Source organism: Ictalurus furcatus, chromosome 27 (genome assembly GCF_023375685.1).
Source record: "Ictalurus furcatus strain D&B chromosome 27, Billie_1.0, whole genome shotgun sequence".
In the NCBI taxonomy this organism is placed as follows: Eukaryota; Metazoa; Chordata; class Actinopteri; order Siluriformes; family Ictaluridae; genus Ictalurus; species Ictalurus furcatus.
In genome coordinates, this window is record NC_071281.1 from 17,612,557 (window position 1) to 17,632,419 (window position 19,863).

Genomic DNA, 19,863 nt, shown 5'->3' on the forward strand with positions numbered 1-19,863 from the left:
AAACTCTAGTAAAGTGTCTTAGGCTGAAACCACCCAGAATGCACTGAACCATGTTCAATGTTCCTCTAGAGGTGGATCTGTAAGCATTATCAATTAAATGTTTATCACTCGGGTAGAAAAAAAAACAAACATAATACTGGATTTGCTCTGATTTTTACTCCATTGGTACACAACAGCTTTACGATTTAGACCATGAACTTCTAGAGAAAGCAGACCTGAAGGAAGTGACTAACTCCATTGTTCTCATCGCCCAGGTCCAATCATGCTGCACGTGGCCACTCATGCGATGTAGGTGATGCACACCGAGCATGCACTTTAAATAAAACGGAGTGTAGATTTAGTGTAGTGTAGAACAATTCTGTCCTGCTGGCGGTTTGTTAGGACACCTATACATCGTGTATCGTTGTAATGTCATGATACGATACGATACGTTTGTCATATCGCCCACCCTCAGCAGTTGCACAGTACGCACAGGACGTTGATAAATCCTGCACGTTGTAATTTGCTCTGCTTGTGCACATTTACACAAGTCGTGCATTTACATATTACCATATATGGTAAAGATTTCCCTTTAAAAGGATGAATTTATGGTTCCATGTAAATATTTTGCTCCACTTTCACTTGGAAAACCTGTAATGTTCCACGGCGGTATTCAGAAATGTGATGTTATCGGGCATGAGCAGTATGAATGCACATAAGACACATGTCGTATTGACAGATTTGACGCCAGTTTCTTGTTGAAATTTGCCTGTGGCTAAAAACCCTGCAGTGGAAATGATTCGAGTTCACGGGGGATGCGATTGCTCTCCCCCCTCTCCCCACCCCCACCTCTCCAGACGTGGAGCAAGTTTCTGACAGAGATCAACTAAAATTGCACTGGGCAAACGAAATGGACTGATGCTTTCACACGGACTATAGGAAGAGGTGTGTGTGTGTGTGTGTGTGTGGTGTTCTGAATGTGTGTGGTCATATGAGATCGCAATGCAGGCATGAACAAAAGACAGATTGAGCAGCCACGTCCCGCTCACACGTTGAGAACTGGTGTGATTTTGACATGTAAAGACAAACATACAATACCCTCAAACCCCCCCCACACACTGTTGCTAGGCAACTGGGAAATACAGATAGCTAGTGGCCGAGGCTAACAATTGAGCAAGTTAACACATAGGCATTAATCTTTTATGTGGATAGCAGAAAAAAAGGACAAAGAAAAGCAATATTTTCTTTAAACGTATACTGAGAAAAGATTAGAAATGCACTAGACAACAGGCAGAACCTCGACAATGATTCACAGGTTATGAACTCGGAGCTGTCAGAAAATTACCACGAGCTGCACCTTATAGATGTAAACAGTGATGCATGCAAATGCAGCCTTGCTTTATTTCTGCTTCGTTTGTTTCATACAAACGGCCAGAAGATTGGGAACAACGGCAGATCTGCTACTAAGGACAAACGCACAGGTCCAGAGAAACACAGGCTGGACTACAGGTTTTAAACTGCCACACTGTTGAGTCATCAGTATCGTCGTATTCATCTGGACTCCCTAATTCAGCCTTGTCGACTTCGCCGTTCCGCTCGCTCAGTGTTCCACCACATCCATCACGTCCACTTTCCTGCACTGCAGTTTGTTTCTCTGATCTACAGCGTCTGACTCAAATCAGCCTTCATGAGCTAAAGTGCGCCGAGTTTGCGACCGAGAAGTGCTGAAAACTCTAAAAGCATGTGGTGAAAATGAAATAAACATTTCCAAAGGTCAGCCAAAAAAACCAAAAAAAACACCTGCTTTTAGTTTTGCACTAGAATTGAGAGTCTATTGTAGCTAGATGCAAGCAAACTTGACAGCTACAGACTCGACAGCTTCAAGCATTTCTGACAGGTTTCTCTGCTTGCTTCTAAGAGTGACAGGCAGGAAATCATTTATATCCCAAGTGTTAAACGTGACCTTCTGACCCCGTGGAAAAATAATACTGAAATGGCTCGTAGCAGAGCGCTAGCCAGAATGTAATTTTTTACATAACGGAAGTTTTAGAGTCTGATAATAGTCAATGCCAAGTCGAGAACAAACAAAAACACCGTCACCTAGTAAAGATGAAAATGTGAAGAACAGAATGGTAGGACACTCAGGATCTTAGCAGAGATATGCTTATGTGATTTGTTTGTACCAGTCCTGAGGATGCATTTTAGCAAATTTGGAGAATTAAAAATGGGTTTTAGATGCAGCAGCAGCAGCACAGAAAAATATCAAATGGTTTTTGCTAGCTATAGAGTAAAGTACCTAAAGTGGTACTATCTTTAGGAGCTCACGAGCTTGAATCCTGACGATGCCAGGATGGTTGGGAGCCTGAAAGAGCAAATTTGGCCTTGTTCTATGTGGTGGAAAGGATGGCGTTACTATCGCTCCTGTCAGTCAAAGCAACACAGGCCAATATGGGCCAGATAGACCTTTCCTCCGAGTGTTTATCCCCCCTGTGATGTTGCTTGAGCAGCAGAACGAAAAGACGCGGTGGCTTCGGGCGTCTCAGAGGAAGAACGTGTCAAGGCCTTCATACGGCAACGACGTTCGGCTGGTTTCCAAGAAAGATGGCACTCGCACGAACACCATGCGCGAATAAGCCTGTAATTGATTGCTACACATTAGGCATGCCAAAGTCGATTCACTTCAAGCAGTAATCAGTAATCCTGTAGTTGTGGAAATTGTCATGAAATTTTAATAGTGCCACCTGCAGGACAGGAGCACTGGTGGTGCTCACGCGCGTCAATTACGAAACCTCAGCGAGTACATGACCTGCGAAGACGGTTTCTTCTTCACACAGAAAATCTGTATAATAACTGTTATTGCCTAATAGTGCGTACAGAAATGTGCTACGTTTCGGTTTAAGAGGAGAGGATATTGATGTAACTCATGCAGATACACTTCAGTACATTGCACTTTATGGCCCTTTGAGAGCGCTCAGAATTGCCCATGTGTCCCGGGACGTGATCGAGTTTGACACCGCTGATTTATATTACTGCAACACACAGCAATAACTGCAATTCCTCTGGGGTCAAACTCCGTGGTGTAAAACGTGACGGAGCATCAGGACGAGTACGGTTAGATGTCGTACACACACTTCTCTTTATCCATACAGGAAGTTTTACACTTCAGAGTCGTTTCCTCCAGTCCACACATCTGCAGCTCTCGCATCAACTCCCAAAAGGGGAAGCCATTAGTGGAGAGTTAGGGGGAATGGAAAGCCTGGTTCATGCTGTGTGTGTGTGTGTGTGTGTGTGTGTGTGTGTGTGTGTGTGAATATGTTGGATTAATGAGTTGAGCAGAATGAAGGCTTAGCGTTCACAGCGTGGCCAGAAACTCCCAACCTTTCCGCTATTTATACACTCCAGCATGGGCAAATGTCTTCTTCATTCTTTCTTAACTCATACACACATATTGTTTGACAGTCAGTGTGTAACAGCATGGGGTGGTGATGGTGGTGCGAGTTGTGTGTGTGTGTGTGTGTGTGTGTGTGTGTGTGTGTGTGTGTGTGTGAGAGAGAGAGAGAAGGGGTGTTTTAGGGTACTGGCAGCCCAGGAGCAGTTTGCAATTCACAGCCAATTACCCAGACTGCTTCACTGCTTTCTGTCCTCTGCGCACGATCACAGCATCGACTGGTAACGCTCTCACACTGCTCATTATCCCAGAAAGAGAGGAGGAAGGAAGGAGGAAATGAGAGACGGAGGGAGGTAGAGAGGGATAGGATGAGGGTAGGAGGGCGAGAGACATGTAGAGAGAGCGAGAGAGAGTGGGAGGGAAATGGTGTATATGTCGGTATTACATCCTTTCCAGCTAGAAAGCACCAAATGTCATATGTGGTGAGAGCTCTCTCTCTCTCTCTCTCTCTCTCTCTCTCTCTCTCGCTCTCACACACACACACACACACACACACACACACACACTCTTTTCTGTATTTGGGTCGAGTCCAGGGAAAGTGAGCCAGTGACAGGTGTGTGTGTGTATATACGTGTATGTGTGTTCTGCTATAATAAAAGCACTGTCGACAGGATTAAATGGCGTTAAGGCGGCTTTTTACGAGACACGTCCCTCTTTGCAAATGTCAGCTCTCCAAATGTCAGGTTCACCGGTGCCTCGGTTTCCACGCCGACCAACAGAGAGCGAGCATGAGAGAGAGAGATTGAAAGAGAGAGAGAGAGAGCACCCTGACAGCTCCGGTACGACGGGTTCGACAAACACTGGCACCGCGGGGTCACGTTCCATTTTTTATCCCTCCATCACAGCAACAAGACAGGAGGACACGAACCGTCCGAGTTAGCTGGAGGAAGTGAACGTGGAGACAGAAGTTGGATGGAATGACTGATGATAAATAATTACACAAGAAAACGCTTTCCTTTCCTTCGTTAAAGGCGTGACGGTAAACGAGCGGTGATATTTTTCTTCGTGATCATCCTGTGCTCGTGGTCCTCAACCGACGAGCTCCATCGCCGGCTTTTTCTAATGGCTACTTCCTGTACTTACGGTATGTCCTCTCAAACCCTGAATTATTAAAGGCGTGTGCGCATATATAAAAAAAAAAACAACGTGCGGACGTCATCAAACTAGGACTTTCTGTCCAAACTGTTGACACTTTTGAAATTCAGCAGCGCAGAACAGACTGATTCTCATTATGGACTGAGGATGTAACTGGGGGAGAAAAATCATGGCATATATCATCAGATAACCTGCTGCAGGTGCAGAAGAAGATGGTGGACAGTTATCATAGTGCTCTCGTACGCTTCACTCACCAATCACTTTGACAAAATAAGCGTCAGCCTCGAAGTTGTTCTTCAACGCGTGGATGGTGAGATCCTTCTTCCCCTCCGTCCGGCTCAGCACGATCATGTCCAAAATTCCCTACAAACAAGGAAAACAATTCAGTTTCCCACACTGTGCCAGCCTCTTCATTGTTAATGCACTCTGCAGAGCCATTACCGGCCATCAGATCAAAGCTGTGTGTGTGTGTGTGTGTGTGTGTTACACTAATGCTGCACACTCTACCATGAAGGTGTCACCAAAAAATGAAAAAATGTCTTTGCAGATAAAAGAAAATCACCAGAAGAAAGTCCACATCAGCCATCAAAGGTTTCATTACACACACACACACACACACACACACACACACACACACACACAAAATACACTCCTTTGCTGTCAGTTGGGCTGCCTTTATAAAAAATAATAATATGATCCAAGACCAAACATTTACACATTTACATTTAGACAGGAGTTCAGTCTGCAGTCCTTATGGCAGTAAAGTGTGTGTTTGTAGGCGACTGCGTAAACCCCGCCACCCACCCACCCACCCCCACCCTCACATTAATGCAGCCAGGGGCCGTGCGGCAAACAGCTGAAGAAGTAAACAAGAAAATGGTGTAATGTGTGTGTGTGTGGGGAGGGGGGCATGCTGGCTTAAAGGTTAGCACTTTTGGCTCGTTCGAATCCCGCCTCCGCCCTGCGTGCACGGAGCCTGCTTGTTCTCCCCGTGCTTCGGGGTTTCCTCTGCGTATTCCGGTTTCCTCCCAGTCCAAACACATGTGTTGTAGGCTGCTTGGCATTTCTAAATTGTCCATAGTATGTGAACGTTCCCTGTGATGTGTCCCTGTCTCCTGCCCCGAGTCCCCTGGGATAGGCTCCAGGCTTCCTGCGACTCTGTGTAGGATAATCGGTACTGGAGATGGATGGATGGTGTGTTTGTGGTTCTGCACAGCCCTGATTCTACATTAATGTGAATTACAATTAGAAGTCACGAAGAAGAATAAAGACTCGTGTTCACCAAACCGCTCCGATTTCCACTAAAACTGTGATAAAAATATTCTGACTGAAATGACTCTCAGCTCAGAGAAGAGGCACTTTCAGCGATGAGGCGAATCAAGCCGAATGAAATATGAATAGAAATTCCTCACGTGTTTGATGACAGTATCAGGTTTAAATTAGCGGCCGTGCTGAGCTGATGTTTGTCGGTTAGCTCCGCCTACTAAGGGTCTCCGTATACACGTTTTATGCTTGTCCAGTGTTAATATTCTTTTAACTATTGCGTGTTAATATAATTAATAGGCATAAAAATGTCTGTTCACCCGTGAAAGTGTTTACAGCAGAAATAACATGAAAGAAAAACTGTGTTTGTATAGTGCAGATTAATGTTCCTTACAGTTCTAACGTTAAATAATAGAGTTTTTGAGCAGAGTAGACAGATTTTCTACTCTAAGAGACTTATAAAACCCAGGATTATGTTCATGGTCAGGATTCAGATCAGGATAATGGCCAGGATCGGGATATGGATTAAAATCAGAATTAGGATCAAGGCAAGGCTCGTACTCAGGTTTAGGGGGAAGATGAGGATCAAGATTAGGCTCAGAATAAGGATTGCCTTATTCTGCAATAAGGAGATAAGGCTGTTCGGACCAGAGCGAGTTGATCTCACTACGATCAGGATGAGTATTACTATTGGGATCAGGATGAGAATATGGATCAAAGTCGGGATTAGGATTAGAATCAGGACCAGGATGGAGACCTGGATTAATAGATCATGAACAGGATTGGGTTTAGGATCAGGATCATGGTCAGATTTGGGATTAAAATCAGAGTCCGTACTGAAGTTATGATCAAGATCAGAGTTAGATATGGTGTTAATCTTAGGGTCAGATTTAGGATTAGGATCAGTTAGATTTGACATTAGAATTGGTCAGAGTTGGGATTAGGATCAGGGTCAAATTTGAGACTATAATCAGGGATAGATTTGATCAGCCATTAGAATTGATCAGATTTGGGTTTACGATTGATCAGACATTAGAATTAGGATTGACCAGATTTTGGTTTATGATTGATCAGATTTGGGATTAGGATCAGATCCAAATGCTGATCTGAATGCAGTGAAAGCAGAAACAGCGTTAGACACAAACCCAGCAGAGGACACAGGCAGGGACGCTGTTTGTCCCTCTGTGATACAAGATGATTGGGGTCATGACCACTTGCTTGTGCGTGCAGGCAGACACACACACACACACACACACACACACACACACACACACACATACACACACTTGTATAAACACTAACCTGTAATTTCTGGCGTCTATTAAATCGTTGGCTCCTTTAAATGGATGTTTCATACATCACATTGTTTCACACATCACACAGTAACATTCACTCAGCTCTACACACACACACACGTTTTCATTACTAGAAATTATGATTGTGTTTTCAGTAGAAAGATTGAAATGATTTGTGTTGAATACTACATGCTATATATTGATTGAAACCACGGCAATGCTGTAATTTAATCTGGTCAGAGTAATAAAGTTAGTGAAATGAGGTGAACTGAACTGAGAGAGACAGGAGGACATTTTGACGGGTCTGTGATTAATCACAATGCCGGTGTCTCCAACTACCAGCCAAGGACAATTAAAATAGATAAAAGAAAAAAATGACACACACACACACACACACACACACACACACACACACACACTTCCTTGAATCAGAAGCGGTACATGTGGACGGCTTTCTGTATGTACTTAGTACACGAACATCATCCTCCAGATGTTTCCTTTCTAGACTTTATGGACTGCAGTGTCGAGCGCAAATTAATTGCGATCACATTCAAAAAGAGCTCTACATTTGGTGAAGGGTTTTATGTTTAAACCTCATGTTTATGAGCAGGTGAGCAGAGTAAGGGGTCTTACAAGTTCAGAATTTCACTATGATAACCTAATGTGAAAATACTACTAGTTCTACTTTTTTTTAGGACGGATATCTGTATTAATGAGCATTGATTTGAATGGTATAAATGACCGAGATGGGATTGTCTTCATGATGTACACATGGTTGTCATGCTAACAATCCCATGCGTACTGCAGCACTTCACGTAGTGTCTCTTTACCGCACAGCCTCTTTCCCCACATGATAACGCCAATCTTTGCAAACATGTCAGTTCAGATGGCATATATACTGATCAGCCTTAACATTAAAAACACTGAGTGGTGAAGTGAATTACACAGATTATCTCGTTACAGAGGCACGTGTCAAGGGGCGGGATATATTAGACAGGAAGTGAACAGTCAGTTCTCGAAGATGATGTGTTGGAAGCAGGAAATCTGGGTAAACGTAAGGATCTGAGCGAATTTGACAAAGGACAACGAAGGCTAGCCCGTCTGGTCCGATCCCACAGAAGAGCTACTCAAACACAAACTGCTGAAAAAGTTAACGCTGGGTCTGATAGAAAGGATTCAGAACACACAGAGCATCACAGCTTGCTGCAGACCGGTCAGAGCGCCCATGCTGACCCCCTGTACACCACCGAAACACCGACAATGGGCATTTGAGCATCAGAGCCTGATCACTGAGCAATGGAAGAAGGTGGCCTTGTCTGATGAATCAGATTTTTTTAACTCATGAGAATGGCCAGGTGCATTTGTGTTGCTTACCTGGATAAGAGATGGCACCAGGATGCACTATGGGAAGAAGGCTAGCCAGCGGAGGCAGTGTGATGCTCTGGGCAATGTTCTGCTGGGAAACCTTGGGTCCTGGCTTTAATGTGGATGTTATTTTGACACGTACCACCTACCTAAACATTATTGCAGACCAAGTACACCCCTTCATGGTAACAGTGTTCCCTAACATCAGTGGCCTCTTTCAGCAGGATAATGCTCCCTGACACACTGCAATAATTGTTCAGGAACGGTTTGAGGAACATGACAAAGAGTTGACTCGGCCTCCAAATTTCCCAGATCTCAATCCGATCGATCGTCTATGGGATGTTCTGGACAAACAAGTCCGATCCATGGAGGTCCCAGCTCACAACTTACAGGTCATAAAAGATCTACTGCTAAAGTCTTGGTGCCAGATCCCACAGCACACCTTCAGAGGTCTTGTGGAGTCCATGCCTCGACGGGTCAGAGCTGTTTTGGCAGCACAAGGAGAGGCGGACCTACACGATATTAGGCAGGTGGTTTTAATGATATGGCTGATCGGTGAATATATATTACGTGGAGTTGTTTCTAGTGATCATTTTACAGAAGGTAAAATATGGTGTGATCTATCAAGGCAGGTGCACGCACCGTCCCTGACATTTACTGACGTAACAGATTCGGACAGGACTAAAATCCTAGAGGAACTCTGTTAATAATTACATTACCCCATGTCCACATGTAAAACTAATCCAATCTGGAAAGGACTTTAGAAAGAAGAGGAAGGAAAGTGCTGAGCCTAAAAACAAACAAACACAGAAATGCATTTTAATCTGTATTTTGAAGAAAGTCAACAGTGAGGTAACCATCCAATCATACAACCCTTGAGCAGAGATGTTTATCATCAACATCACCATAAAGCCACCTACAGGATCAGTGGAGAAACTGCTTTTCCTATGACAAGAGCTCGTGTAAGCAATATAGCTTGAATTCGATGCCTTAAAGTTCACTCAAATTCAGCAGTGACGCAGATCGTTCTTAACTCTTCAGCTTAAAAATACACAGCATTTTTGATTCACTTCCTGTATTTAGGTCGATTCAGTACTGAATAGCCTCGTCACTGCAATCGAACTGCGCTAGAGTGCGATTTAATCGTATCGAGACCACCACAACTCACCGAAACAACAAGTCAGATGGCCGTGTTCTCACCCGCACAACCGAACCGCACCAAATAGGAAAACGCACACACCGGGGTTCGATTCAAACGGACTCGACACTGTTTCTCTCCAACTTCAAATTAACCCTGGAATCGGTCGTCATGGCGCCGTAGCTCTCTGACTCGCCGTTAGTTTGTCGAGACGGTACAGCCTCACGCACTTTTCTTGCCCTCTGTGTTTTCTCCCCTCTTCTCCAAATGATGAGCGTGAGCCAGAAACCGTTTGAAATTTAGACGGATTTGTATGCCGGATTGAGAAACAAGCAGAACGGGCTAGCGCTATGGATGATCTATGTTTTTAAACATGGCTTAAAGATGCAGCACCACTTCAACCTCGCAGTAACATTCAGCACTAACATCATGTAGCGTGGGACGAGTAGCACATGTTAGCTCAGCGTGTTTTCAATCACATCTTCTCCTTTTCAAACCAGTCTTAACTCATGTCTGTCTCAGCAAAATGTCCTCCAAATGTCTTTACTAAACAGGGTAAGGTATAGATTACTGTCCTACCATAAAGACTACAACTACACATAGGTAATAACTCTTACTGGTGTGTGTGTGTGTGTGTGTGTGTGGGTATGTTTTTATATCTGACAGATTTGACCTTGTGGGGACATTTGGCTGGTTCCTATAGGGGGGGGAATCCTTTTTTAATTAAAAAAAAGTTATTTATCTCTTAAAAAAACAACAATAAAACAAACGATTTCCTTTTGGTTAATGAAATTAAGTTAGATTTGGTCAGGAATTTAAAAAACACAGTTAAACAAAAACATCAGCTTGCTGGGATGAACCCAGTCACTAAGACCTGAAGTGCTCAGGTGGATTCGGTACACAGCCAAAGCACTGAGCGTGAACGTGGAAGGCAAGAGGTTACCCACTGGTCTCAGGTGAGGCGTGGACCGAACATCAGTTTGCCTTGTTAGAGTCATGAGGGAAGGACCGATCCTGGGCCACACACCAGGGAAGGACAATTACAGCTGTGATACAGCACTGACCACCAGAGACACCTCCACTTTCACTGCAAATTACCCAGCGTGCTTCGCTGCTCTCTGCATGATCGGGGCATCGACTCTCACACTGCTCATTATCCGTGAGAGAGACTAAGAGAAAGAGTACCGACTGCCTGCATACAGGAAACAACCTCCGGAACACACTGCTGGTGAATCGCCGATGCACCGAAGCTGTTCGGGGCTCTTGTTAAGATTAAAATCTTCTCCTAAGTACGCACATATTTCAGCTCAAAACTTGTTCGCCTCCGCCAGAAGGTTACGGCTTGGCTGTAGACGGATCTTTCAGGGCTTAAGAATATTAAGGGATTTTAAAAGGTTCTGATCGTCTTTAAGTGACGTAAAAACGTACACGACGAGGCGCAGCACAAAACGAGATCCGACGTGGCCGCAAAACGTTACTGAGGCGGTAGCTAATAACGCAAACTGACGCTGCTGTAAAACGGTGGGAACGTCAACTGCTGTACAGAGCCGTCCCAAATTCTGGACCTAGCAACACTGCTTCTCAGGTAACCTGCCTGCATTGTGCTAATCTACACCTGCTTTCAGAGGCGTACAAAATCATTGCTACAAGTTTATATGTAGTTATCAGCACTTACTCATTTCATTTCTCTACCTTTTTTGTGGTGACACGGCGCAAGTTTTAGGCTCACATCATCGTCCTTTCGTATCCCCGAAGTAACGTGGTTTAATGATCGTGTCGCTCATGGCTTTGGCTTTCATTATAAAATTGAAATAAAACTACACGTGCATGTGGTCTGTGGTGAACGGCAGCGGAGATACTTATTAAACTCCTGTATAGTGAAGTCGTTCTGATAAACAACACGCCGTTTCTTTTCTGTATTCCGACCCCCGTTCATGATTTGTGAACGAAGACATTTCAAGCGTGGACAGCTTTTGACAAGCGTGGACGAGGGGAGCCGAGACGCATCAGAGCCAGAGTCGCTCTGCTCGGAATTCAGACAGCAGGTTATTAAGGAGCTTAACGCCACAGATACACCGCCTTTTCTGGCAGTCAAGAAAATCATCCAATCAGCGATTCCTGATCCTGATCTCCAGTCAGCTCGTACGTACCGCACCTTACGCTAGGGACGTAGTACCGAAACAAGAACGCACAATAATGTGTTGACATCTGTTTATTCACTTTTACTCAATTTAATGACGGGTGCCAATAATTCTGCAGCCAAATACATCTTCAGGAAATCACTCTTAAGAGAAAAGGAAAGAGAAAAAGACTCACGTCCTCGTAGATGTCGAAGAACGTGGCCACGGCGGCTCTGGGGATGGCGTTCAGGTCCGACTGGTCCCAGTGCACGTGGAACATACGTCCTACGTCTCTACAGCTCACGTTGTTACACGCCACGTTCTCCAGAAGAAACGCCTGCTGCTGAGCACTGCAGAGAGAGAGAGAGAGAGACAGAGAGAGAGAGAGAGAGAGAGAGACACGTTTAATAAAAGACGTAGAATGCCTGTCTTCTGCTTCCCTCGAAACTTATATTACTGTTTTTATTTCTTCACACAACAAAGTCACGTGGAACGCAAGCAGCTCGGGCGACGTGCGATTAAATTCGAGATTCATTTTCAAGTTGTCGTTGTTTAATTCTATTTGATTTAACATGTAATTCCCAGTCTTCTATTCTATTCTTACACTTAATTTATTTCATGCCATTCATCAACTAATTTGTAATGATGATTAAAAACATTTCAGCAAAATGTCTATTTACTGTAGAAGTAAAAAAAACAAAAAACAAAACACAGCTCTCAACCAATCACATCTGATATGCAAATTATGAGAAGATGAAAATGAAGAAGACTCTGTTTTATTTTATTCTGTATTTTATTTGATTTTATTCTGTATTTTGTTGCACTCGTGTCCATCTCTGACAAATTTCAGTGTAGCTAGATTAGAAATTCTCTAATGTTACTCTATAATTTCTAATTAGCATATTCATGAATATTCATAGATCCAGGCATTTATAACGGAGCTGTGGTGAAGGTGAGATGTTCCAGAGCGAGAACATGATATCCGAGGAGGAGAAACATTCAGTTCATCACCGTGAGCTTGTTTTCATTCGTATCTTCAACATATCAGGTTCTGGAGTGTGACTGACCAGCTGGAAGAAATTCACAGATCTGCTCATGTTCTTTCCTTCTCTCTCTCTCTCTCTCTCTCTCTGGGACAGACACTGCCGGTCTGTCTGTCTCTTTTTCGTTCTCCGTCTATATGCCTCTTTCTTTCTCACGATCTCTCTCTCCATCTGCCCATCGCTCTCTCACACAGTCTCTCTCTCTTTTTCTGGTTGTCACTTTCTGTCTCTCTCTTTCTCGGCCTGTCTGTCACTCATTTTCTCTCTCTCTCTCTCTCTCTCTCTCTCTATACTTGATGCCTGTGCTGTAACAGAAACACAAGGACACTGACCCTGACGCGGAATGCAGAAGGGAAAACATGAATGTATACATACACACAGCTACAGTAACGCAGAGCTCTATACTATAAGATCGCTCTGTGTGTGTGTGTGTGTGTGTGTGTGTGTGTGTGTGTGTGTAAGAGAGAGAAGGGGAGTGTCAGGCTGCTTTATTGCTAGGCTCAACACGCAGATGGAAACTACAGAAAGTCGAGCATCGCTCACACCGTCACAAATACTAATGTATACACACCAGTGATGCGAAACCGAAAATTCAGGACGCTCTTGGCCGAAAACCGAAAATGATTTTATCGTATAATTGTATTAATATTAGACTATTTAATGAATCTGAATTGAAAAACTACAAAGAAAGCAAATAATCAGACTTTTATTGACATTAACACACCAAAACAAAAACACTATTAAATACATGATTCTTCATTCAGTTCTGTAACGATCAAACTGAACAGATTTTTATCCAAATAATGTAACGGTAACTATTATGATATGATAAGACTAGCATCCTGCTAACACACTTTCAGGTGGTGTATCAAACCTGTCCTGGAGAAGTGCTTCGGCACTGTACCCACGTCTCATACCCCCAGTCTCATACCCCATGTCTCATACCCCGTGTCTCATACCCACGTCTCATACCCCATGTCTCATACCCACGTCTCATACCCACCCCTCCTCTCATACCCACAGTCTCATACCCCCAGTCTCATACCCCGTGTCTCATACCCCGTGTCTCATACCCCGTGTCTCATACCCACGTCTCATACCCACCCCTCCTCTCATACCCACAGTCTCATACCCCCAGTCTCATACCCCGTGTCTCATACCCCGTGTCTCATACCCACGTCTCATACCCCATGTCTCATACCCCATGTCTCATACCCACGTCTCATACCCACGTCTCATACCCCCGTCTCATACCCCCGTCTCATACCCACCCCTCCTCTCATACCCCCGTCTCATACCCACCCCTCCTCTCATACCCCCATCTCGTACCCCCCGTCTCATACCCACCCCTCCTCTCTCACCCCCGTCTCATACCCCCCGTCCCATACCCCCCCGTCTCATACCCACCCCTCCTCTCATACCCCCGTCTCATACCCACCCCTCCTCTCATACCCCCGTCTCATACCCCCCGTCCCATACCCACCCCTCCTCTCATACCCCCGTCTCATACTCCCCGTCTCATACCCCCAGTCTCATACCCCCGTCTCATACCCACCCCTCCTCTCATACCCCCGTCTCATACCCCCATCCCCCATCCTGCTGAACACACACTGCAGCTGGCAAATCTGATGTCCTTATCAGAAACTTTGAAGTATTTCCAAACCACTGACATGATCGCCCTTTGCGGGGTAGTGCCATGATAACCGCCGGTTAGATCAAAGTGAAACCTGAGCACTGAGGGGCGGGGCTGGGCAGGGCCGCATACATTTTGGCTCATATTTTCTGCCTTTTTTTTCGTTTGTCCAAAAACCCCAAAATTACATTTTCGATGGCTGAAACTTCACTGAATCCCTGATGCTCTCACACACACACTCTCTCACACACACACACACTCTCACACACGCTTCAAACTCTCACACACTCATACACACACACTTCAAACTTCTTTCTTTATCTTCCTTCCTTTTCTTTTCCTTCTTTCCTTTTTTACTTTCCTTTCTTCCCTCTGTCCTTCCTTCCTTCCTCTTCTATTCCTTCCTTCTTTTTTTATATTACTTTTTAGCTTAGTTCCTTCCTTCCTTTCCCATCCTTCTTCCTCACTTCCCTCGTTACTGTGGATGTAGAATAAAGTTCTCATGCAGTTTAACTTCACCTTAAACCCAAAAGACTAAATCAGAGTCACACCGGTTCAACTGTAATTTACACACAGAGACAAACTGCTGCTTCAGAGTTTCACTATAAACACTCTGAACACCCCGTACACTCGCCGCACAGCACTAAACTATCAACCTCACAGTGTCTCAGTGCTGCAGTGTGTGTGTGTGTGTGTGTGTGTGTGTGTGCGTGCACGAGAGAGAGAGAGAGACAGTCTACACTACTGAAGCTCACTGTCCCGTATTGTCCGGTAGAAAAGCCGATCTAATCAGAGACGTTATCAGTATGTTGCATTAATGATGTTTAACCCCTTTTCTGTTCTAAATCAGCGCTCAGCCCAAACGCCGATAAACTTCACTCCACAGATCAGCCGATTCACTGAAGGGGAAAGGACGCGGGGGACATGAATGCTCCTAATTAACCACATTTGGTGTCGAGTTCGACGTGTCTATACTGTACCAATGCTTAGAGCTACAAATATCTACATAAGCTAAAGCAACAGTACTCGATTTATATTTCTAGCTCCGCCCACATGTTGTTGATCGGTAAGAAAGGGAACCCAATTCAGCACGGGTACTCGGTTCCAGTACGACTCACTCGGTCCTTATCGTGTTGTTATTTTACATTTACATTTATGGTATTTGGCAGACGGCCTTACACTTATCTCATTTATACGCCTCGCTCAAGGGCCCAGCAGTGGCGGCTGGGATTTGACCTCATGACCTTCTGGTCAGAAGTCCAATGTCTTAACCACTGAGCTACCACTGTCCCATCGTGAGTCTACTGCATTTTACTGGCCTTTTAAAAATATATTTTTAAGACTGACGGCTGATTACTGTCGAGTTCTTCAAGCTCCGTCCTGCTGAAGTTCCTCGTACAGAACGGCGCGACCAAACGGGCGGAATATAGATGCAGCGGTGCGGCGGTTTGTCCCGGAGAGCTATGACACAGCTGAGCGTTTGTGCATCTGCGTCCTGTTGCCCGAGTCGTATTGATGTCGACGCTACGCTGCGATGGAGCGAGCGCCGTTTGCTGCACATTAATCCTGATCGACGAACGAGACGAGACTCGCTAAACACACCAACACGAGGTGGATTGGCATTGCCTAGCAACAGGGCAGCGTGAGGCTGGATAGCTGAGTGAATGCAGGCATATAAACACACACACACACACACACACACACACACGAAATGAACAAATGTGACCTGCAATTTAATTTGTGGACACAATGGGACAGAAAGAACAAAAGCAAGAAAATACAGAAGCAGGAAATTTAAAAAGAAAAGAAAAGAAGGAAAAATTAACAAAGAGAGTGAAGAGGAACTGGACCGGAATAAATGAGGAACATAAGGAAGAAAGGATGGTTAGAAGAAAGGACATGAGCAAGGAAGTCATTAAGGAAGGATGGGGGAAGAAATAGGAAGAAAGGAAGGAAAGAAAGAAAAAAAAGAAAAGGAATTCAGACACGTTTTAAGTTTTCAGAGGAGTTTAAGAAAAGGAAACATTAAAACATTCACGTTAAGAACGAGGGAGAAAGAGCGAGAGTTGAAAGAAAGAACGAAAGAGAAAGAAAGAGTGATCTCAAAAACATTAAAGAAACTAGACAGGAAAGGATGGGAGGAATTAAAAAGATTATCAAGTTCTCTGTAAACGTTAATCAAAGAAGGAGGGAAGGAAATTGTAAAGAAACAAGAAGAAGAAAACAATAAAAAACAGACTAAATGCTAGTACTAGCGATTAGCAGCTACACCGACCCCCCCCATATTAGTAAGGGATGATGCGACAGGACGATAGTTTACTGCACACGGTCTCTAGTCTACGGCTCACGGGGATCGGATTCCTAAATCTGATCACGAGTGCTCGCTGGAGACACGAGACATTTAATTCCGCTTGAGATTGGACTAATCAGACACGTAACACAGTGTCTCCATAAAACTCTTTCCCAGGTCCGAGGTACGGTCTGGATATGATGAGCTGCTCTGATAACAATATTAACGAGGATGATGAAGATGTACAGGATACACACACACACACACACACACACACACACACACGCACACGCAGCAGGTTGAAGCCTCTCAGTGTGAGAGAGAAGGGCAGACGAGCTCATTAACGTCGCCCTCGCTGTGAACTGCTGCACGTCATACATATGCAATCACACTGCGGTCACCAGCTGTGTGTGTGTGTGTGTGTGTGTGTGTGTGTGTGTGTGTGTTTGTGTATGTGTGTGTAAGTGGCAAAGACAAAACACCTGCGACGTTGTAAGTGTCAAATAAAAGGCATGATTAATAAAAAGTGTGTGTGTGTGAGCAGAAGTTTATGTGAAATGTTCCATTCTTTTTTCCATTTATCTTTTTTCTGCTATTTCCATTCCCTTCTTCCTTCCTTCTCGTTTCTTTTCTTCATTCCATTATTTTCATCTCGCTTCTTCATTCCCGTTTTTCACGTCTCTTCTTCCTTTATTTCCATTTCTCTTCTTTCATTTTTTATTTTTCTTCCTTTATTTTCATTCTCTTCTTCCTTCCTTTTCCTCCTTTCCATTTCTCTTCTTCCTTCCTTTTTCCATTTTCCTTTTCCAATTTCTCCTCTCCTTTCCCGTAATTCCATCCCCCTTATTCCTTCCTTCCCATGCCCTTGCTCCCTCCCTGTCTTTATGTAATCCCTTCATCTCGGTCATCTCTTTGTAAAGAAGATTCCCACCAGGTCTCCGTCCTCACACTACAGCGTCCCCGAGTCGTGACGGAGTGAAACCTCAGACAGCTGCAGGATTAATCCGATCTCACTGTACTGCACTTCTGCTGTTCTTCAGAGGGTTAATGGACGCTCTCCGTGTCTCAGTGTTAATCATCTCTCAGTGCATTCGCCGTTTTAATCACGCACGCCGCCGCGTCCGATCCTCTCCGTGATCCGCTCCGAGATTACACACGTGTGTGTGTGTGTGTGTGTGTACACCCTGTGTTGGACTCACATGTTTCTCAGAGTTTAATTACTGCTTTAAGATCTCCAAGCTTCGTGATGCTTCGTGTCATGCCCTGAAGTTTCACATGCAGAGAAACCCTGGAGGTCTTCATACGTTCAGCGCTAGTGTTTACACTTCTCTTTTCTCGCCTTTCTTCTTGGTTCCAGACATTTCTCCTGGCCTTTGTTGACTTTGGGGGTTTCCCAGGAATCAGCCAGGTTCTGTTCACACATGAGCCTCCGGAAAAGTGCCTGGGATTGTTGTGGATCAGCGTTCGTGGTGTTCGTTCACACCGACCCGCTTTCCTGCCGAATTACTGCTACTGTGTGAAAGAGGATCTGAAGAAGAACAGAGGAGAGGCAATGCGAACGAGGACAAAGTGGAGGGATGAAATCAGTAACAATGTGAAGGAGGAGAGGAAACGGCTGAAAAGCCAGAGAGAGAGAGAGAGAGAGCGAGAGAATGATGTGTATAAAAAGAGACAGAAAGAGAAAGGGACAGAATTTCTCACACAGTGTGGTGTCTTTCTTCACACAAAAGCTGTTTGTTTTGAGAATTTAAACTCCGAGAGAGATGTGATGAGAGACGACACAATGGAAATGAGTGTGTGTGTGTGCGCGGGGGAGGGCGGGGTTATGTGGAGCTTGCTACGTGCTCTATGGCTTTATCATCCTCTATTCTGCAAAGGCAGACAAATTTGTCACTCAACAGACACACACACACACACACACACACACACACACACACACACACACACACACTTGCATTCCAGCCCTGTTTAGCTCTCTATACCGGCTCTCCTTTTAAACCCTTTCACAATCGACTAATCACAGTGATGTCTCATTATTATAATACACACCTGAGTAAATTCTGTAAAGCGTTAGGGTTAGGGTCAGGGTCAGGGTTAGGGTCAGGGTGAGTGATGAAGGAGTTGTGGCCATGATCTGTCCATCTTTATTTATTTGAAGTTCCTGTAGGAAATTGCCAAACAGTATTATTTATGCAAATCTCTATTTATATATAATAATTTTTTTTTTAAAAAGCGGGGCGCGAGGCTGCAAGAACTTCGGGATCTTAAATCGGGATCACTGGTTAGCAAACACTGTTACTATGACAACCACAGAGTACTACCTCATATCTGATTCAATTAGCTACTGAAAGGAAATAAAAGTGTTAAATTGCACAACTAGAGCAGAATTCTTACAGCTAGTAACGTTAGTCAGTTCCTCCAGCATGTCGCGATCGCAGAAATAATCACAAAATCAAGGAAACGCCGCAATATTCAGAAGAGCGTACAATTTTACAGAATTACCGCAGATTCGTCGAGTGACGTCCTCACCAATTTTTAAAAAATACTCTGCAGATTGCATCGCAAATTTAGAAAAAAGCCGCAGCAAAATCGAGCTTTTTGGCCGCAACCATAACGAAAGAACTCAGCGAAATCCTGTACGGACGTAACACACTCCGAGGGAAGCGCTATCCGCCCTCTTCCGCATACGCGAGCTCACAGAAACCTACAATCAGCTAGTGTCGCTCTGATTGGCAGGGGGGAGAGGGCATGCCCCTCCCACCCTGAGAGCACGGCCAGGTTTGGATAAACTGCCAGTTTTCTATGTCCAGAAATAATATTTTCTAAAATGTTTGTCTTTAGCATTACATATTTTGGACTACTGCTTTTTCCTTTTTTTTTTTTTTAAATTATGGACGAACATTTGGACAGCTTTTTAAATATTTGATAATTGGACAGAATCAAGATTTTCATCATTTATTTATCAATATTATACGATTTTAAGTAAAACCAATAAAAGGAGATTTAGGAGTCTGGCTATGTGTATAAATAATTTGTGCATGAAAGGGTTAAAATAACCCGTGTTATGACTGAAAAAACTCTGGTTCTTTTCACTTACTCCCTGAGCTGTGACCTGATTGGTCAGATGTGACCCTGTGACATTTTTAGACATCCTGATCGTCTGCATCCCGAAAAAAAACATCATGTATTGAATC

At 44.2% G+C, this 19,863-nt stretch overlaps 1 protein-coding gene across 1 annotated transcript in view; it reads right to left on the bottom strand.

Moving 5' to 3' along the window:
* The window catches only part of itfg1 (integrin alpha FG-GAP repeat containing 1), a 126,182-nt gene that overhangs the window by 37,933 nt on the left and 68,386 nt on the right, over nt 1–19,863 (bottom strand). The window contains exons 11-12 of the mRNA XM_053616775.1: nt 11,900–12,053; nt 4,777–4,885 (exon numbers count right to left, since the gene is read on the bottom strand). Of these exons, the coding sequence (XP_053472750.1) occupies nt 4,777–4,885; nt 11,900–12,053 (263 nt within the window). The remainder of the gene's footprint in view (nt 1–4,776; nt 4,886–11,899; nt 12,054–19,863) is intronic.